We start from the raw sequence: 17,476 nt of genomic DNA on the forward strand, positions 1-17,476 counted from the left end.
GGTGAGTACAGATGAGTGCACATGTCAGGATTCTGGCCTAACCCCTTGTTTCCTGAGCCTAAAGATAGCAACATACAGAAGAACACACTCTCCTATTCCTACCTCACACACTCAGGGACAAGCCCAGCTAAAGCTTACAAGGAGAGCAGGATGGCTCTGTCCAGGTGAGAAGCCAGTTATGGAACAGTGTGTTAAGAGCCATGGTAGGAGAGGCCCGTGGTTCTCTGGCGCATTCAGCCGGGGCACCCCACTTGGCCTTGAGGATCGGGGGAGTCAAAGGATAAAGCATGGGGCTGATGCCATCTGAGGGAGTGTGATCGTCCATGTACAGCCTCTGCCTGCTGTCTCACATGTCCCTTCTGGTGGGTCACTTGGGCTCTGGGAGTACACGTCACCTCAGACCATCTGGCAGAAATATAAATACTCCAGGCTCCATCGTCCCCTCCATGGCTGAGGAATCCCAACAGCACTTCCTTAGTCTGCCAAAGGCAGGAACTGCTGGACAGCTGAGTGTGAATGCTGTCTCCAGTGAGATTACTCGCCTCCCTGTAATGTAAAGTCGTGTCACCATAAATTACTGGGGAATGACTGCTTGTCTTGGAACCACTTCACTCAAGCCTTAGTCTGGCCCATGCAAGCACCTACTCACTGGCCCTCAGCCCTCTGTCTTGCCACATCCCCTGTACCTGCTCTGCCTCACATTTTACAACTGGCAGCCAGAAAAAGTAAGGCTTAGTAGGCAGGGACATCTATTTCTTGTCTCTTCTAATTAAAGATGGCTTCCTTGAGGTGGCAGCAGATTGGAGGGTGTTCTGGAACCTTTAGAAGCTTTAAAAGGGAGGTAATTAGTGAAGTTGGACTTGAAGAAGAGTGAGAGTCCCAGGCTAGTGCAAGTTACCTAATCTTGGCTTTTGTTCCTCTTTGGATTAGTCCCAGAACGTGCTGGCTTTCTGAGCATCTTTTAGTGTGGAGATAACTGAGACCTGGAGGGGCCACTCAGGGATGTTCCTAACTCGTGTGGGGTGGGGCTGGGGATGGAATATGGCAGCTAGATGTTGTCAAAGGTCATTGTAGTTCACCTTAAGTTCTTGCCTTTAAATGGCTTTCTGAAAATCACCAGAAGCATAAGAGGTCCGGTCCCTGTAACCCTCTCCCCGCTTCCTAATCCCGAAGCCATGGCAAGCAGAGTGGGGATGAAGGAAGATACGGTACCCCTGACTCTCATTTCTGCCTGGAGGCTCCCTTCCCATCAGCCTTTCAGCAGAATGGAGATTAGGGGAATGTGTGTGGATTTACTCTCATGAGTGTGTCCCATCTTTCCCCTTTTGGAGTTGGTGGACAGCCCAGCTCCACCAGTAGAAGGAAGAAGCAAAGCGGCAAAGGGCCACCCAGGCATGAGAAGGGGGACTTTGTGGAGCACACACTTGAGGAACTCTGTTTTTGAACTCCCCATTTATGACTGCACCACTGAAACATAGACCAGAAGCGTTGTTTTGAGAATTAGGACAGTTTATTGTTTGACCAACATGCTGAGTCTTTTCCACATTTTACACAGTTTAATGTGAAATCAACATGGCGGCTATGTCTTCTGAGCCCATAACAGATGGAATTGCCACCCTCTGTGCTCCTCACAGCCAATCACTTTAAAGGGATGGGTGAGGGGAAAGTGAGGGGAGAAGTGGACACACACCGCGAGATGCAGGCTGGCCTTCGATGCTACGGAGGCTTCCCACCTCCTGAAGGAACCATCTAAACCCCTGCCGCAAGGATTTCCTGATGAAACCACATGGTTCTGGGAGTGCCAACCAGACAGGGGTCTGGAGTCCAAGGAGTTTGCACATTGAGATCCCAAGGTTTTGGAACACCTAAATAGTTCATGTCAAACAAAAATTCAAAGGGTGTCCTGATCTGTGTGGGTGCCCATGACAATCAGAGTAGACTTGGGGACTGGCCCTTGTGCAGTAGAGGAGCCCAAAATGCCACTGATACTCTCACTCATATGCTGGGAAGAACCTAGTGTCCTAACCAAAGAGTAGAGATGGTCTGAGGAACACACTCACGCACAGCAGTCCTTGCTGTGTAATAAATATGGAGTCACATTTGTTCACACACAGGGCAGCAATGGATGAAAAATGGAAACTTCACTGGTTCTGATCACTCCTATCCTAATAAGCAAGTCGCCCTTCTCCATCCTGGTTTTCCTGCCTGTAGATAGGAAGAGTTGTGAGAGCTCTGCTTCACATAGCTGTAACAAGGTGACAATGCCTCACATTCTTTGGGGAGAGGTAGTTCGGAAACGAGTGGGCACACAATCTGCTTGGTTGATGCACACAGACATCCTTCTGTTTAGCTGCCCCTCACGTGGCTCAGACACGCCTCACCGTCCTCGGCTACCTGGTCCCATCTCATCCTGACAATCCTCACCTGCCTTCCATCTTGTGAAGGAATGAGGCTGCTCTACCTGCAGGACGCCGAAGCCAGGAGGGCCATCCCTTTATTGTCACAACTGGTACCCCAGGGCAGGGCCGCCCAGCGCTGGCTAGCCACCAGGATGATGGAGACATTGCACCCCAGATGTGTCTGCACTCTTAACTACCACCATTTCAATCTTTGTTTCTGTTGCCAGAGACACTGAAACTGGTCTGGCCATTGCTCCCCGCAGACCTGGGAACGTGACTGACTGTTTAAGGATGACAAGAAGAAGAGAGCAGCGATAGACAGCAAGGAGGCCTCTGACCCAGGGAAACTGCTGCCAACAGCTACCAAGCCAACAGGCCTTGGATCAGACAACTGCAGCCATGGTGCTCATGATTCTGATGTCACACTTTCATGATGATGTACGTATGATCACCCAGCAAGTTAGAGTGATGAGAACCAATGTGTTTCCACTTGTAAATAGGCTGTTTGATTTTTCCATCTTACACTCAATTTTCCTGATGCCTGCAGAACAGGAGCTTTGTTGATAGCTTTTGAGATTTACCTCCCTCCCTCCCATCATCCCAAAAAAGAAAGCCAAAAGAAGAGGATCCTGCTAATCTGCCAGGTCAGGTCTAGTCTTTGGGGAGAGGGACTGAACTGCTCAACTGAGAACATTTCCTCAAAGGAATCCTCCACTTTGCCCTCTGCTAACCCATCTGGATTCAGCAAAGATGCAATGCTCTTGCTGGGGTGCTAAGGTGATGCCATGACATCTTCTTCAAGAGCACCTAACAGTTTATTATGGAACCTTAACTCTGTGCCAATTAGACCTGCAAGCAAGGGGACAAGGATGGTGCCTGCTCAAGACAAAAATCAGGGAACCAACAACTTCTGAAAAAGAGGTCTGGCTGCCTTTCCACACCCCAGGAATGGAGGGGTGGAAACTGCACCTGCGGAAGGGAGCGTCATGGAACTGCTGAGATAGGACGACGGGAGGAAGCCACCCTCAGCCTCAGAGGCCAAGGGGCTGGGGAGAACCCAAACTCAAAGAGAGGATGTCGTGTGCATGCTAGGAAAGGCAGGACTCACTAAGGCCATGTCAAACCAAATGCTATCTTTTACTGCTCCTCTAGGCCAGGATGGAAAAACAGTCCATGGTGCCTTGGATGTGTGTGCCCATGAGAAGGGAACTGAGTTTCTACTGTTTTATAGGATGTTTTTTTAAAAAAGCTAATCTTTAGTGCCAAGAAAATAAAAATCTACCATATGTTCATTCACTGAGACCCAGTACAGATCCCTGTAAATGGGGCGGTCTCAGAGGCCACAGGTGATGGCCCTCACTGCCAACCAGGCAGGACGCTGTCATGTGGACTCCTGTAAATTCTCTCGAGGTAAGTAAGCACTCTTCCAACAAGCACCACTTGGGGGTGTGCCCATGGTGGGGGGACACTGGCCCACACAGGCATGCACACCCGTGCATATAAAGTACATAGAGAAATGGTGGAGATATTCCTGTGGGCTATGTTTGCCTGTAGTTTAACACAACTATGCATTATTTTATTGATGGCAAGACAATCACAAGTTATTTGACAATATTAAGTATTTCTTATTTCAACACGTTGCAGTACTTTTGAATTTCCAAAACTTATCACAATGCAAGTTCCAACTTGAGAGCAGGAGAAACAAGAATATACATTGAGCACATGTATCTCCGTGAGGATGTGTTTGTGGAAGGTGTATACACAAGTCTATCTCTATACATAATTATGTACACACATATAAAAACTAAACACATGACATCTGAAACACATTCAAACATTGGTCCTTGCCTTCTGCAAGAGGTGTTCAGTGGGATCCTGCTTCCTCTCTCCTTCACCTGAAGATAAATTCCTTGCTAGAGATGAGCTGTGGCATACAGCCTCCTAGGCAGAGGGTGTGTGGCAGGCCCACTGCACAAATATCAGTCCTGCCAGATTCTGCTGCACTTACCGCCTGCCATGTCAGATTAATTTCTGAGAAGTTTCAAAATTCATTCCAACAACCTTGTGGAGTTCAGCCCACCATACCCCAGATGGTCATTCATCCCATCTATGACATGCCCAGCAGCAGCTTGGAGGGAGAGCCAATGACAGCAGGGAGGGTGGGGTTTACATTTTGGCCAGACTCACTGCCCATTGCACCTGGCTCTGTGCAGGCTCAGGGCAGTAAGTCTGAGTCTATTTGGAATGCTGGCCAAGTAGGTTATATCACTTAGTGGGAAGAGAGAGGTCTCTTCAGAGACTTTGCAGGTTCTCAGGACTAAGCCATTCTCAGGAATGAATCAAAAATGGAAGAGATGGCTCTCTGGGGGCAAGTCCTAGTGCCCTGGGCAGCCTTCTGGAGACCCCACCTGAACCATACCCTCAGGTGACCACAGCGCAGCCGCAGTAGCCAGAAAGATATGTCCACAAAGACTTCGACTGTGCCATGCCAGTGGGTTAAAAACATAGCGACAAATCAGCTTTTCCAGAAAGCACTCAACAATATTAGCAGCTGAGGCTCTAAGAACACGGATCTTTGCAGGTGGTGGTTCTAAAGACAACACCCCCACCTCCCCAGTCACAGAGGATCAACTCCAGGTGCTACAGGCTCCAGCTTCCCTGACAGCCAGGAGGAAGGCTTCAGGATGGCACGCTGCCCAACATCACACAGAGTTTCTTAGACTTGGCCCAGGCATCTGTACTGACTGCTGGGCGGGCTGGTTAAAATATGTTCAGAACTACACATGGCACCCCAGTCTATAAACCATGCACCACGCAGCTGCAATTGCCAACAGCACCCGATCCTTCTGCTGGCCTCTTGCTCTGCCAGTCCCTGAGGGCACAGAGAACACAAGGTTGCCTGTACCCTCAACCCCCTGCAAGGCTTTTCAGGGAAGGAGAAAGAGAGGTGGGAGCAGTTCCCCTGGGGGCTGCTGCCGGGCTGCCTAGAGCCCACAGTCCTTGGTCTCAGCTCCACACAAGGTTGACGACCCACTCTGGCCATGGAAGGACAGAGTCAGAGCTACCTTTTCAGAGGCTGATGTGTTCAACCAATGTTTGATTTAAACGGAGCAGGGCCTGGAGAGTGGGGCCAGACGGCCCCAGACTGAAGCCTAATTAAGTTGCTCAGTTAATTGTTTTAATTTATTGGGCTGGGGATGGGAGGAGGGCAGAGGTGATGAGAGGTTCAAAGAGAACAGGAAGGAGGAGGTGTGTGGAAAGGTTCTCTATAAGTTTACAAATATACAAAAACAAAAAGCACATCTTTCAAATAAAAATGACTACATTTTTATCTGGCAAAAAATTGTATACACATGATTTAAATTTTTTTTAAATTTTAACAGTTTTTCGCAATCTTAATAAAGTACAATATATTACAACCAAACCAAAAAATAGTTGTTTAAGTAACAGCTGTTAAGAGTGATGTGATCCCTGATGCCCAGCCTCCCTCCCCATCCCACCCTACTCCTAGAGACAGAGAGAAAAGAAAGATCCTCCCATCTTGATAACTTGGTTCCCTCCCCCCTTAGGAAGCTAGCCAATAGGAAGCAACACAACAAGCAAGGAGTGTCATGGGAAGCCGCAGGTCGGCTCTGCATTAGCAGGAGCAGCCGCCCTCGCTGGCCGGGGGCTCCTGGGGTTTGTCCAGCTTGATGTCGATCACTGCAGGGGGACGGGCTAAGGAAGATGACTCTCCTGGAGAAGCTGCCACCCCACTCAGCCCTGTGCACTGTACCCTTTGGTTACTGCTCTGTTTCTCTGCAAACACCTAGGGACTTGGCTCTTGGTTTGGCTGGGCTAGGAAGGATGCAATACCAACTCCCACCTTGCCTCCTCTTCCCTTCACCCGTCCGCTTCCCCCAGCGCCTGTCCACCCATGCAAAGCTTGTGTTGCCTGGGCCGTGGGATCACCATCTATACCAAGGCCAGGGAGTCCCTTTCCCAGAAGCCTTCCCTTGACCAGTGCTCAAACGCCAGCTCCCAGCCCTGGCCTCGGCCCGGTTACCTGTCAGCCCCACTCAAAGTGCAATGGAGATGAAGAGCCTGCTGGGTTCACAGCTCAAAGCACAGGGGTATGTGGGCCTTGCCTAATTGGCAGCAGGAGGAAAACCCTCAAACTTCAGTCAGAACACATCACTTAGATCCTGAGGATGGCTATCATGAGAAGCCACATCCATGGGGCCTAAGCACAGCCCCCTTGCCAGCCCTTTCCACTGGTGCCCTCAGTGGCTGTGGGCTAGAGAAGCACTTACCAGAACCACCAGAGGGACTGGTTCCAAATGCACAGCCAGGCTGGCCCTCTGCCTTTCTCATCGGGCTCAAAACCAACACTGTGTTTGAGGTTTTAGCCTTGCATCAAACCAGACCTAATTAGAGCTGAGGATCAGGTCCTTCGATACCTCACAGAATTGCTCTTACTGGACAGGGCTTTGGTGCCGGCTGTAGATGATTGCCCTGAGACAGAGGTGTGTGGGGTCTGGTGGTATAAGAAGCACTGTTTTGGAACTTCTTGCTGGCATCCTAAGGATGCTTTTGTGGCTCCTATTTGAGGACAACAGGAGAGGTTCTTTTGGTTTAAGTATTATGAAAAGCCATGCTTCTCCTGAAGTTCACATTTTCTTTCCTTGTCTTGGCTGTGAGAATGCTCAGAGCCAACTTTTTGGCCACCTCTAACAACCATGCAGCCATGGCATATATTTTGAGTATGACTTTATCTCTGACTTTTCTTTGCTTTTCCTACCTTTATTCTCCCTATGTGAGTGTGTACACACATACACATACACCCTTATCTTGTGTGTACGTAGGTATATGTATCTTCTACCATGGCAGTGTATAAATAAATGAGTAAACAGACAATAAGCCAGTGCCTGCCTTCCCACTGCCCACTACAGCCCACCTTTTGTTCTCTCTACTCCAGTCAAGCAACCTAATTCTCTACTGCCTATCATTTTTTGGCAAACCCACTGCCAGGAATGCCCTGCTGTTTCTGCCAGCTGCAGTTCTATGGCCCATGCCAATAGCGCAATCCCCTTCTGTATTGCTGGCCTGGGCACAGGCCTCCTTGAGGTCTCCTGGTCTTCTCTGAGTGCCCCTCTGAGCCCAGCCAGCTCTCTCTCAGCATAGTGGCTTCCCAAAGTCAGCTCTGGTGACAATCATGTCACACCCTGCTACAGAAACGAAGTGTCCATGGATTTCTTACTCTGGCATTTAAGGCCTCCCCATTTAAGGTCCCCCCAACCACCTGTTGACGCGAGTTCATCCCCTTCCCTCTATCATACACCAAGGCTCCACCAACCAGATTTTCCGCACTTTAAAGACGTCCTATGCTTTCCTTCTTTCCTTTGTTCTTGCTGTTCTTTGCTTTTAGAAGTGATGCTCCCTCCCCGACACCCAGCCTTCCTCCCCATTTCCACCTCTAAAAATGTCCTCATTCCTTGGTCCCGGGTGCACGCGTTAGTGGCCTCTCCTGCTGAGCGCTTACTCTGTGCTGAGCACTATAAATGCGCTACCTCACTTCCACATTAGACCTCGTGCAGTGGGGAGTAAAAGAGCCACCTTCCAACTGGGAAGCTGAGGTGCCCAGATACAAACCCAACGCTATCTTGACCGCAGCCTTCTACTTTCAATGACCTGGCTGTGCTAAGCCCCTTGTGGACCAGCTTCTCAGGCTCAACACTACTGACATTTTGGGCCAGACAATTCCATGTTATGAGCGGGTCCTATACACGAAGGACGTTCAGAAGCATCCCTGACCACTATCTATGAGATGCCAGTTAAACCCCATTCCCCCTCCCCCAATTTATGGCGAGCCAAAATGTCTGAAGATATTGCCAAATGTCCCCTGTGGGGAGGGGAGGAAAGGGCTATCAGTCCTGGTTGAGAACCAGTGGTCTAGCTTAAAGCTTGGCCACTGTTACAGTATGACGTTCTGCCCAGTATTGAAGTCACCTACTACTACTAAAAAAATCTCATGTGCAATTTGAGTCACAATACTTTTGTACACTGCACAGCGGTAGTTCTCAAACGGATTGCATCAAAATTTTCTGGGATATTTGTTAAAAATGTCTCGCTGGGTCCTACCTTGGTAGATGCAGCGATGGGCCCCAGATGTGCGTTTTTAACAAGTTCTTTGGAGAGTCTCAACACACAGACATCCAGGAAACCAATTCTACTGACACTCCCCGAACAGCTCTGTCCAAAGAACTTTCTCCGATGATGGACATATTCTATATCTGCACTGTCCAAGATGTCACCATCAGCAACATGGGCAACTGGCCACTTGAAAGGATGCTAGTGCGAGTGAGGAAATGAACAGTCGGAACAGCCACATGTGGCTGCAGAATTGGAGAGCACAGGCCCAGCTCTTCCGCTAGGAGCTTTCACACAGGCTCTCGTTTAATGTCACCTCCTTCCTTGTTACGGCACATGCTGCTGAAACGCAGTGCTCAGGGGCCGCTTGCTGACCGAGAGGATAGGGAAGAATGACTGGACCCATGTCTAAATAATGTGCCAGAAGGGGAAACTCACGGTTTCTCATAAGCCTCAAGAGGTTTGATATGTGCCTTTCTGGCAGGCATGGCCACAGCACACCCACCTCTTCCCTCTGGGTCAAGTGTGGCCCATCGTGGGCCACAATCACTGCCCACTGTCCCTTCTCCCTGGTTCCTGGAACAGTGATGGGTGGGTCCAGACAGCCTGTTACAAACTTACCCCCTACTGCTGGGTATGCTTCCGCAGTCCCAGCGCCTCTGACTCTACTGCAGCGCAATCCTCTCCGTATCTGGAATGTCAAAGCACACCACAGCCCCACCAGAGAGTGCAACCGGGCTGTGGAATCCAATCATTTGGATGTGGTTCCAGCTCTGAATTAAGGAGCTGGGAGGCCTTGGGCATGCTCTATCTGGTTTGGGGTGTCACTGTCCTCACCTGTTTAGAGCCACTTCATGAAGTGCCCACACTATTGCTGTTCCTTGGCGTAAGCCAGCCTTATTCAGAAAGAGCTCGGGGCCCATGCGATGGAGGCGTACTGTATTTGAACAGAAAGTGGGGGTTGGGGGGTTGTGTATGAAGAAGCAGTAAGGGGCTTATGGCTCTACCATCTGGTGGCCCCTTGGCCCCTACTTTGCTGAGAGAGACCAGTGGAAGGTGCTGCTGGGCAGAAGTATTGGCCAGAGCGGCCCTGAGGGGGCCTCCTGTCTTGAATGTGAAGAGGTGCAGCAGCCTCCCATCCGGACCTGCCAGATGTCCAGGTGGAAGCCTCAAGCCACACGTTCACCAAGCCCTGAGCTGAGCAAGTGAGGCCAAGCGTCAACAGTTTATACAGCGCCACAAAGCAGTGCCTCTGTGTGTCTGCTCTCAATGTTGAACACAATTATGAACATGACCCCAAAGCACCCACCTTCAAAACACCTGAATTTGGACTGTGAGTAAGCAGAAATGCCAGCAACCCACCCCCAGTGAAGCAGAGTGACAGCTGCCTCTGCCTGGTCCCTCTGGGACCTCTGGTGGCTGCTCCAGCACCTGCCTTGTGAGAAGCCCAGCAAGCTGGCTCCTGGGCAGAAGTGAGAGGATGGGGGTATATCTACCTAGATGAGGGGACCCCATAGGTAGAAAAAGGGACACATGCCACATCGCCCTGTGCAGTCTGTTTGCAACCTGCCCTGTATCCTTTCTCCCAAGGGGCCCAAAGGTCAGTGGTAGCTGGATGAAACGCTAGGCATACCAGGACGATGATGAGCTCGCTGTCACCTGCACTCAGCCCAGTCTGACCTGATTGTGGGCCCAGCCTGGAGCCCTGAATAGCGCGACTCTGGGAGAATGTGAATGAAATGATCACCACTCACCCTGGCCAGTGTGCCGCACCCTGGGAGCTGGTGGGATGGAGAGCGGGCAGTGCAACCCTTCCCCTCGCTGGCAGGCACAGCGGAGATCGCCTGCACCTTGTCTGCCCCTCTCCCTTGGTCCTGCTCCTATGTTTGCCCTTCAGGTTGGCTTCTGTATGTTCCTGGAACCTCAAAGGAGTCCCATGTGACAGGTGACTTCATGGGGGCTCTCTCCTGAGCTCTGGAGCCTGGCTCTGCTACTGAGAGCCGTGGGGTACCCTAGTCAAGTTTCTGAGCCTCAGTTTCCTCATCTGTGATTGCAGTCTTATAACTGACCAACCAGGAGATACTCCTCAAACCTCCTCCTCTCGGCCACTGCTTGTCCTCTGGTGACACACAGACCATGGGATTGCTGGGGCACCTGCTCCTTGGTGAGCCTTCCTGCCCGCCCCGCCGGCCCCTGCCCGGGGGATGGGTCTCGAGTCTGCTCAGAGAGCTCCTTGACGAAGGCTGGAGAGGCCCAGCTTCCCTCCAGGCCTGTGTCAGGCTCCCCCTTGCTGCAGCCCTGAGACTCCCAGTGTCCTGCCTGCCCTGCCCCGGCAGCTCCATCAGGCCTCCAACATTAAGCTGTGTGCTCCTCTCGCTTTTTATTCTTATCAGCCCGAAGGTGCCCTTCCATCTTCCAAGTGCCCTTCTCCGAACTGTCAGGGATGTCTACCCTCAGAGGCCTGTGGGATCAGTGGGGGGTGCTGGAGAGCTGCTGCATAGGGACAGGTCCATTCTAAAGGATGCCGGCCAGGGATCTGCGTGTCTGGTTTCTGGTGGCTTACTCAGGCGGGGACATCTGACTAGGTGCAGGGGAGGCCCAGGTGTGGGCAATGCCTTCCCCTGCTGAAACAGTTTTCACCTGATCCTCTCAAATGCCCTTAGAGAGACAGTGTCCCACATGGAATAGGGCTGGATATGGAGGAAGAAGCCTGAGTGTGAATCCTAACTCTGTAACTGCTGTGTGACACTGGGCAAACCAGACTACCTCTCTGAACCTCTGTTTCAGCATCTAGGTATCTCTTCAAGTTGGGGCTGGTCAGTGGGTGATGTGCAACTGTCCCACAGATCGGTGGGGAGCCTCAGGGGCTGTTCAGGGCTGGGCAGAGAAGGCAGGCGGGACAAGGAGGGGGCATCTGTCTGAAGGGAGTAGCTGTCTCGAGTGGACTGAACCATGTTGAGATCATACCCCCAGTGACACAGCCTTCCCTGCAGCGGAGACTCTGCCTGTGTTCATGAAACGCACACCCATGCTCACTGCAAAGAGGGGCAGTCGCTGTTTCTCACTCCACACCCCACAGCATCCCTCTGTGCACACCCCTTTGGTATCTTCCTGCTATTCTGGAAGAAGAAGTAGATGGTCAGAGCCAGACGGGGCTCCAAACCATGGGGTTCAGCTGCATCCTGTCTAGAGGAGGCCCTGTGCCATTCGCGGCAGACGAGGGAAGGCCAGGCAGGGACTGGGCAAGTGTCTGTCCACTGCACTAACCTTCAGTGAATAAATGGCTCTTATACATCTTTTCACTTACTTGTCAAATGAAAAGGATACTCCCTTCTTTGCTTTTCTCCTGGACATTCTCCATTCCAGGTAGAGCCGACGCCACACGTCGAAAAAGCTGGAAAGATGAGGAAATGCAGCATGAACCCCAACCCTGGCCCTCCCCTCTGCTCCTCACTGCGCCTGGACCCTCTCCCGTCTTCCCCTCCTAACCCGCAGCTTTCCTCTCCCATCCGCCGGGCGGACGGCGCCCTCAAAGCCAGGGGCTATGCCTACATTCTCTCTCCCCCACCTGCAGTGCCTCTCACAGCATCAGGTCTGGGCAGGCCTCAGTAGCTCACGGAAGGAACAAAGCTGTGGACTCTTGCCCAAGCAGACTGGCCACAAGGTCACTGGGGTAAGCTCAGGTCACGGCAGTGACTGCAAAGGACCTCCTCTGGTGCAGAAAATGGTTTGGGCCTCCAGGTGACAGGCCTTAAGGTGGGTTTCTGCACACAGCCCTCATGGGGACCAGGCGTGGGGAACTGATACGACCTTGAGACGAATGACTCTGCTCAGGGAGCCCTGCAGGTCCGGCGCCAAGGCAGCGAACAGCAGGGCCAGGGCCACATGGGCACAGTGGCGAGGCTTCTCTGAGAGCGCGAGGGACGCAGGAGTGTGAACACAATCTTGTGGGCTTGCTTGGATGTGGAGTGTGAGTTGTTGACTGTGTGTGGGAGTGTGTACAGTGTATGTGTTTTATCTGTAGGACTGCGTGGAGAATGTGTGTGTTGTGGGTGATGGGTGTGGGTAGGTGCGTGTGTGTTTGTGTAAACATACGGGAGAATGTTTGTGTGGTGTGTACGAACGTGTGGTATCTTTGTGTGCGTGTTTGTGTAAATGTGGGGGGAATGTGTCTATAGTGTCTCCTTGGTAAGGTGCGTGTCTGCGTACATGTGGGTTTTCTGTGTGTGTGTGTGCGCGCGCGCACGCGCGCGTGTGTTGGGGCAGGCGTGGGTGGCAGGGGACAGGTGGCAAGTGGCAGATAGAGTGAGGGCAGAGATGGAATCTTGGAGGTGACAAGTACAAGGCAGAAGTATGAGGCACAGAAGACTCTGAACTGCTATGCTCTAAATGCTGGTCCCCCTGCAAATTCCAATGTTGAAACAGAATCTCCAATGTGACAGTACAAAGAGGTGGGGCTTTAGGAGGTGCTTAGTCAGGAGGGTAGAGCCCTGATGAATGGGACGAGCCCCCTTAGGAACGAGGCCCGAGGGAGCCTGTCTGCCCCTTCCACATTGTGAGGATGCAGCAGGAAGGTGCCATCTAGGAGGACACGGGCCCTCACCAGACTCTGAATCTGCCTGCACCTTGACTGTGGAGTTCCCAGCCTCCAGAGCTGTGAGCAATACACTTCTGTTGTTTATACGCTACCCCACCTATAGTGATTTGTTACAGTAGCCTGACAGGACTAACCCAGGAGCACTCCCTGCTCTCCTCACAAATACGAATTACAGGAACTGGGTGGGCTCTGGGCTCCTGCCCTCCACTGCATGAGCTCTCTGAAGACAGGGTGAGTCTTATTCATGGCCTCACCCCAGAGCCCAGCCCCAACTGAGCACCCGGGCTGAGTGACAGGGCTAAAGGCCGTGAGGGCCCAAGGCGGGAAGCTGCTGGTGGGCGCAGCACGGTGTGAGACCCTTGTGGGCGGGCTGCAGAGGCGGCTCTGCGGTAGGGTAGCTATTAGTAGGCAAGGGTACAAAGGACCTGGGCCATCCTTCCTGAGCTTTCCTTCATGGCATTGACCCTGGGCGGCTCCTATCTGCCTGTCTGGCTCTCAAAACGGTCACAGCCTCGACTAGTGGCCAAAATGCCGTTAGGGATTTTGAAGGGTGCTCTAGGGTCAGGTACAGGTTTCTGTGAGTGGATATGCTCACATTTAGATCCAGGAGTCTGCACTGCATGGAGACTCCTCTGAGCCACGTAGGGTCTGAAACTGACCACATTTAACTCCTGCTAAACCACTGCGTGGGTTCCAGAGCACTCTGGGGGTGGGGGCATCAGTGCCTCCCTGACCCTGACTGATGAGGCAGATGCTACCTGCCCTATGGACCTGCTGGTGCTGCCCTCCCTCTGCTTCCCTGCTTCCCATTACTTTAGCGCTCCCAAAGAGCAGCAACCCAGTCTCTCCTCCACGCCCTCCGGGAGCAGGAAGGACCGTGGCAGCTTCAGCCCCACACCAAGGGAGGCTGGGAACAGATGGGAGTGAGTGGAGCCCTGCTGAGGGCACTCCAGTTAGGGTGGGGCGCTGAGTCCTGGAGCTTTGGGGCCCCCAGTGTCACACAGTGTCCCTTCCACTCTGTCTCTTCTTGTCACTCTGCCAGCCCACCCTCCCCATTGCCACCAGCACTGTTCGCACGGGGCAAACCATCACTGCATCTAAAAGGCCAGTGCTGCATACACAGCTTGCCGAGGGTTCCCAGCAATGCGAGCTGGCAGGGCAGAAGCGAATGCCAGGCCAACCACACTCCTCACCCGGAGTCTCCTCCCCACACCTCGGGCACCCTGCAGCCACGCCTTTGCTGTTCCCCTGCTTGGCATGCCCTCCCTCCTCACCACCTCTCCAAGTCCTATTCGCATCCCCAGTGGCAGGAGTTCTTAACCTTTCCGTGAGCCAAGGACCGCTCTGGCAGTCTGGTGAAGCCTATGGACTCCTTTGCAGTATGTGAAATCAATTACATAGGATGATAAAGGGAACTACTGAGTACTGGATACACCTCATCGACATTTGTGCTTCCTTATGAACACACTGAACAGGGAGAACTAGTAAGAGATCTAATAACTACTGTGACACTGAAACACTGATGCATGTAAAGTTCAAGATACCTGCAACACTATGGGGTGATGGGAAGGCATCTGTGATTTCTACTGGTGGTAAAGCCATAGGCACCACTAATACGACTGAGTGTCACTGCCTACATTAATCACTGAAGGACAAACAGACGTCCTTCAGTGCTATGGACGGGTTAGTGGTTAGTGAAGATAAAAGGTGCAATGTTTTCCAGCCCTGTCTGCTGACCTGCTAAATTCCATCCACGGACCACTCAGGGGCCCTCATGCTGCAAGGCTCGGCCCTAACTCCACTGCCTCGCCCTCCTGTGAGTTCCAGCCACACCGCGGTGGGCTCTTTTCCCCAGGCCTGAGTTGCCCTCCACAGCCCTAAGCACTTGCTAAGTGCAAGGCACGAACCCCAAACGCTGACTGGATTGAATTTTCCTGCACCCGAAGTGGGGTGAGGGGCTAGGGAACTACTGCTTCCCTCAGCCACCTGGAAGCTGGTGGCTGGACACTCTTAGGGACTGCTACGCGGGCTGTGACTGGCCACTGCTATGGTGGCTGGTGACTTACATTCTCCAGTCGCTATGCCCGGAGTGCTCCCTCCCTCTCTTAGGCTTTACCAGCTCCGGAAACCAGCTCTCCCCGCCCTGGGCGCATCTATGGGCGTTCTGGTTGGCTGCCCCAACCCCGCCACCAGCCCCTCAGGGCAAGGCAGGTCTGAGCCTGCGGCTGACCACAGGACCACACCGTGCCAGGCCCGGTGCCAGGTGTGTCCTCACCTGCTTCACGTTGTAGCCGGTCTTCGCGCTGGTCTCAATGAACATGACGCTCAGTTCTTTGGCGCGCTGCTCCCCCTCCTCGATGGTTATCTGCCTAGAGATGAGGGGAAGGGGGGAAATCAGTTCAGCAGAGGAGCAGCCCCTGGCAGAGATGAGGAGGGACCCACCCAGCATGGCAGAGGGAGCCCACCCGGCCCTTGGTCAGCCCTGAAGACAGGCTCTGATCCCAGGGGTCCCTCCTGGGCACCAACCATAGTCTCTCTAGCACAAAGCGGGCACCAGGGAACAGTAGGACACCATCCCCTTCCCTCACTCCTTCCTTCGTGTCTTCTCAGCTTCAAAGCAGGCCCTGGGGTAGGGATGCCCCGTGCCTGCCTTTCCCAGTAGTAATTACTGCAGAGCTTGTGCTTGTGAAGAGATTCAAGCCACACAGTGCCACTCTGGGTGGTACTATTAGTCGCATTTTCCGTATGAGAACGCCAATGCTAAAAGTGTCTCCCCAAAGCTACTTAGCAGAGAGGGCTCCATGATGTGGCAGGCAGAAGTGGGTGAGGGTATGAAGGGCCTAGGTACCCTTTGTACTGGGATTTGAGCCCAGTTTTCCTTACTTTAAGGACAGAACTCTAGCAAAGCAGGCTCTAATTCAGGTGATTCCTCAGGTGGTCAAGGGACACTGCAGGAAGCCTGCACTGTTTGCTGGAGTCCATGGCCTGTCACTTTATCTGCCCAAGTCAGGGTCACGTGAAATGAGTGGACAATGTACACACATGACACCCCAGTTCTCCCTGTGCATGGAGGGCAGCGTGGAGGAGACTCTTCAGAGAAAGCTTCATACCAGACGCAGCCACAAACCAGGCTAAGCAGGCTACAGCTATAGGTTTGTGGTCTGAATGCGCTGCATGCTCACACCTAGGGCCCAGGGTGTTCACACCCCCGTGCACACTGGTGCGGACACTTCACAGGCACAGACAGTAAACAGTACACACACTGGGGCTTAGGGAACTGCCGTGTCTGGGGCAGTGCTGTGGCCATGGCAGGGTCTTAGACCATGCACTGCTGGGCCAAGCCAGGTGCACAGGGCTCTGTGTAGACAGCACATGGAGGAGTTCCCCGCCCCTGCCTGGTGGTGGAAGACAGGGGCTTCACAGATGACACACCCATGGGTGACAGTCTACCAGCTGTTCTCAAAGCTCCTAGTGTCTCAAGGGACCTTTTCCGGATGCATGGTCAGAAGCACAGACACACCACCCAGAGCTCCCTGTCCAGGAGCAGCTGGAGAGGAGTGGAGGGTGGTACCCTGCACCTGTGTGCCCTTGCACCTACCTCTTATCAGCCAGGTCCGTCTTGTTGCCCACCAGCATGATGATAACATCGCTGCCCCTCTCTGTCCTGACGTCGTCGATCCACTTAGAGGTCTGTTGGAAGGAGTTGAGATCTGGAGGCAGAAAGTGAGGAAAAACTGAAAGCCAGGGCCAGCCACCAGCAGGAGATGGGAAGGGGATGTGTGAGCCAGGAGCAGGAGGGAGGGTGAGCATGTGCCCTCAGATACCCAGGGACGGGTGCGAGCTCAGTCAACACAGATCAGCCGGGTAGGGCCTTTCAGAGGGAACCAGGCCCTGCCCTGCAGCCCTGGGAGCCGCTTGCACTGTTTAGCCGCCCTCTGTGGGAGAGGAATCGCCCCATCTGGAAGATCATGGTGTCATGATTTGCTACATGAAATAGTGGCTTTAGGGGCCCGCCTGAGAGTCAGACCTGACTCTGGGCATTCAGAGTGGAGCGTGAGAACTGGGTCACACATGTGTGTGCATATACACACACACACACACACACACACACACACACACGACTTGGCAAGTTTGGAAACAGTGAGGGGTGGGCAGAGGAGGACACAGAAGCCTCTAGGGAAGGAAGGACCCTACTGAGTGGCTTCCCCCACCAGGGGAGCTCAGGAGAGTTAGGGGAAGGCCAGAGGGATTTCAGAAGAGAACCCTCAGGCTCTGCAGGTGAGAGGAGGGGAAAGGTGGCCCCAGCACTAGTCAGGGGAGCCAGGTGCACTCAAAAATCCAGGAGAGACAA

General features: G+C 52.9%; 1 protein-coding gene across 2 annotated transcripts in view; it reads right to left on the reverse strand.

Annotated features, from left to right (window-relative positions):
* Positions 1–1,491: 1,491 nt before the first annotated feature.
* Positions 1,492–17,476, reverse strand: part of RAB6B (RAB6B, member RAS oncogene family) — a 69,120-nt gene continuing 53,135 nt past the window's right edge. For both annotated transcript variants that reach the window (XM_023207454.2, XM_026454181.1), the window contains 4 exons: positions 16,724–16,835; positions 15,401–15,494; positions 11,856–11,922; positions 1,492–6,101 (listed from right to left, as the gene is read on the reverse strand). In XM_023207454.2, the coding sequence (XP_023063222.1) occupies positions 6,037–6,101; positions 11,856–11,922; positions 15,401–15,494; positions 16,724–16,835 (338 nt within the window). In that variant the 3' untranslated portion in view covers positions 1,492–6,036. The remainder of the gene's footprint in view (positions 6,102–11,855; positions 11,923–15,400; positions 15,495–16,723; positions 16,836–17,476) is intronic.

Source organism: Piliocolobus tephrosceles, chromosome 2 (assembly GCF_002776525.5).
Source record: "Piliocolobus tephrosceles isolate RC106 chromosome 2, ASM277652v3, whole genome shotgun sequence".
Taxonomy (NCBI): domain Eukaryota; kingdom Metazoa; phylum Chordata; class Mammalia; order Primates; family Cercopithecidae; genus Piliocolobus; species Piliocolobus tephrosceles.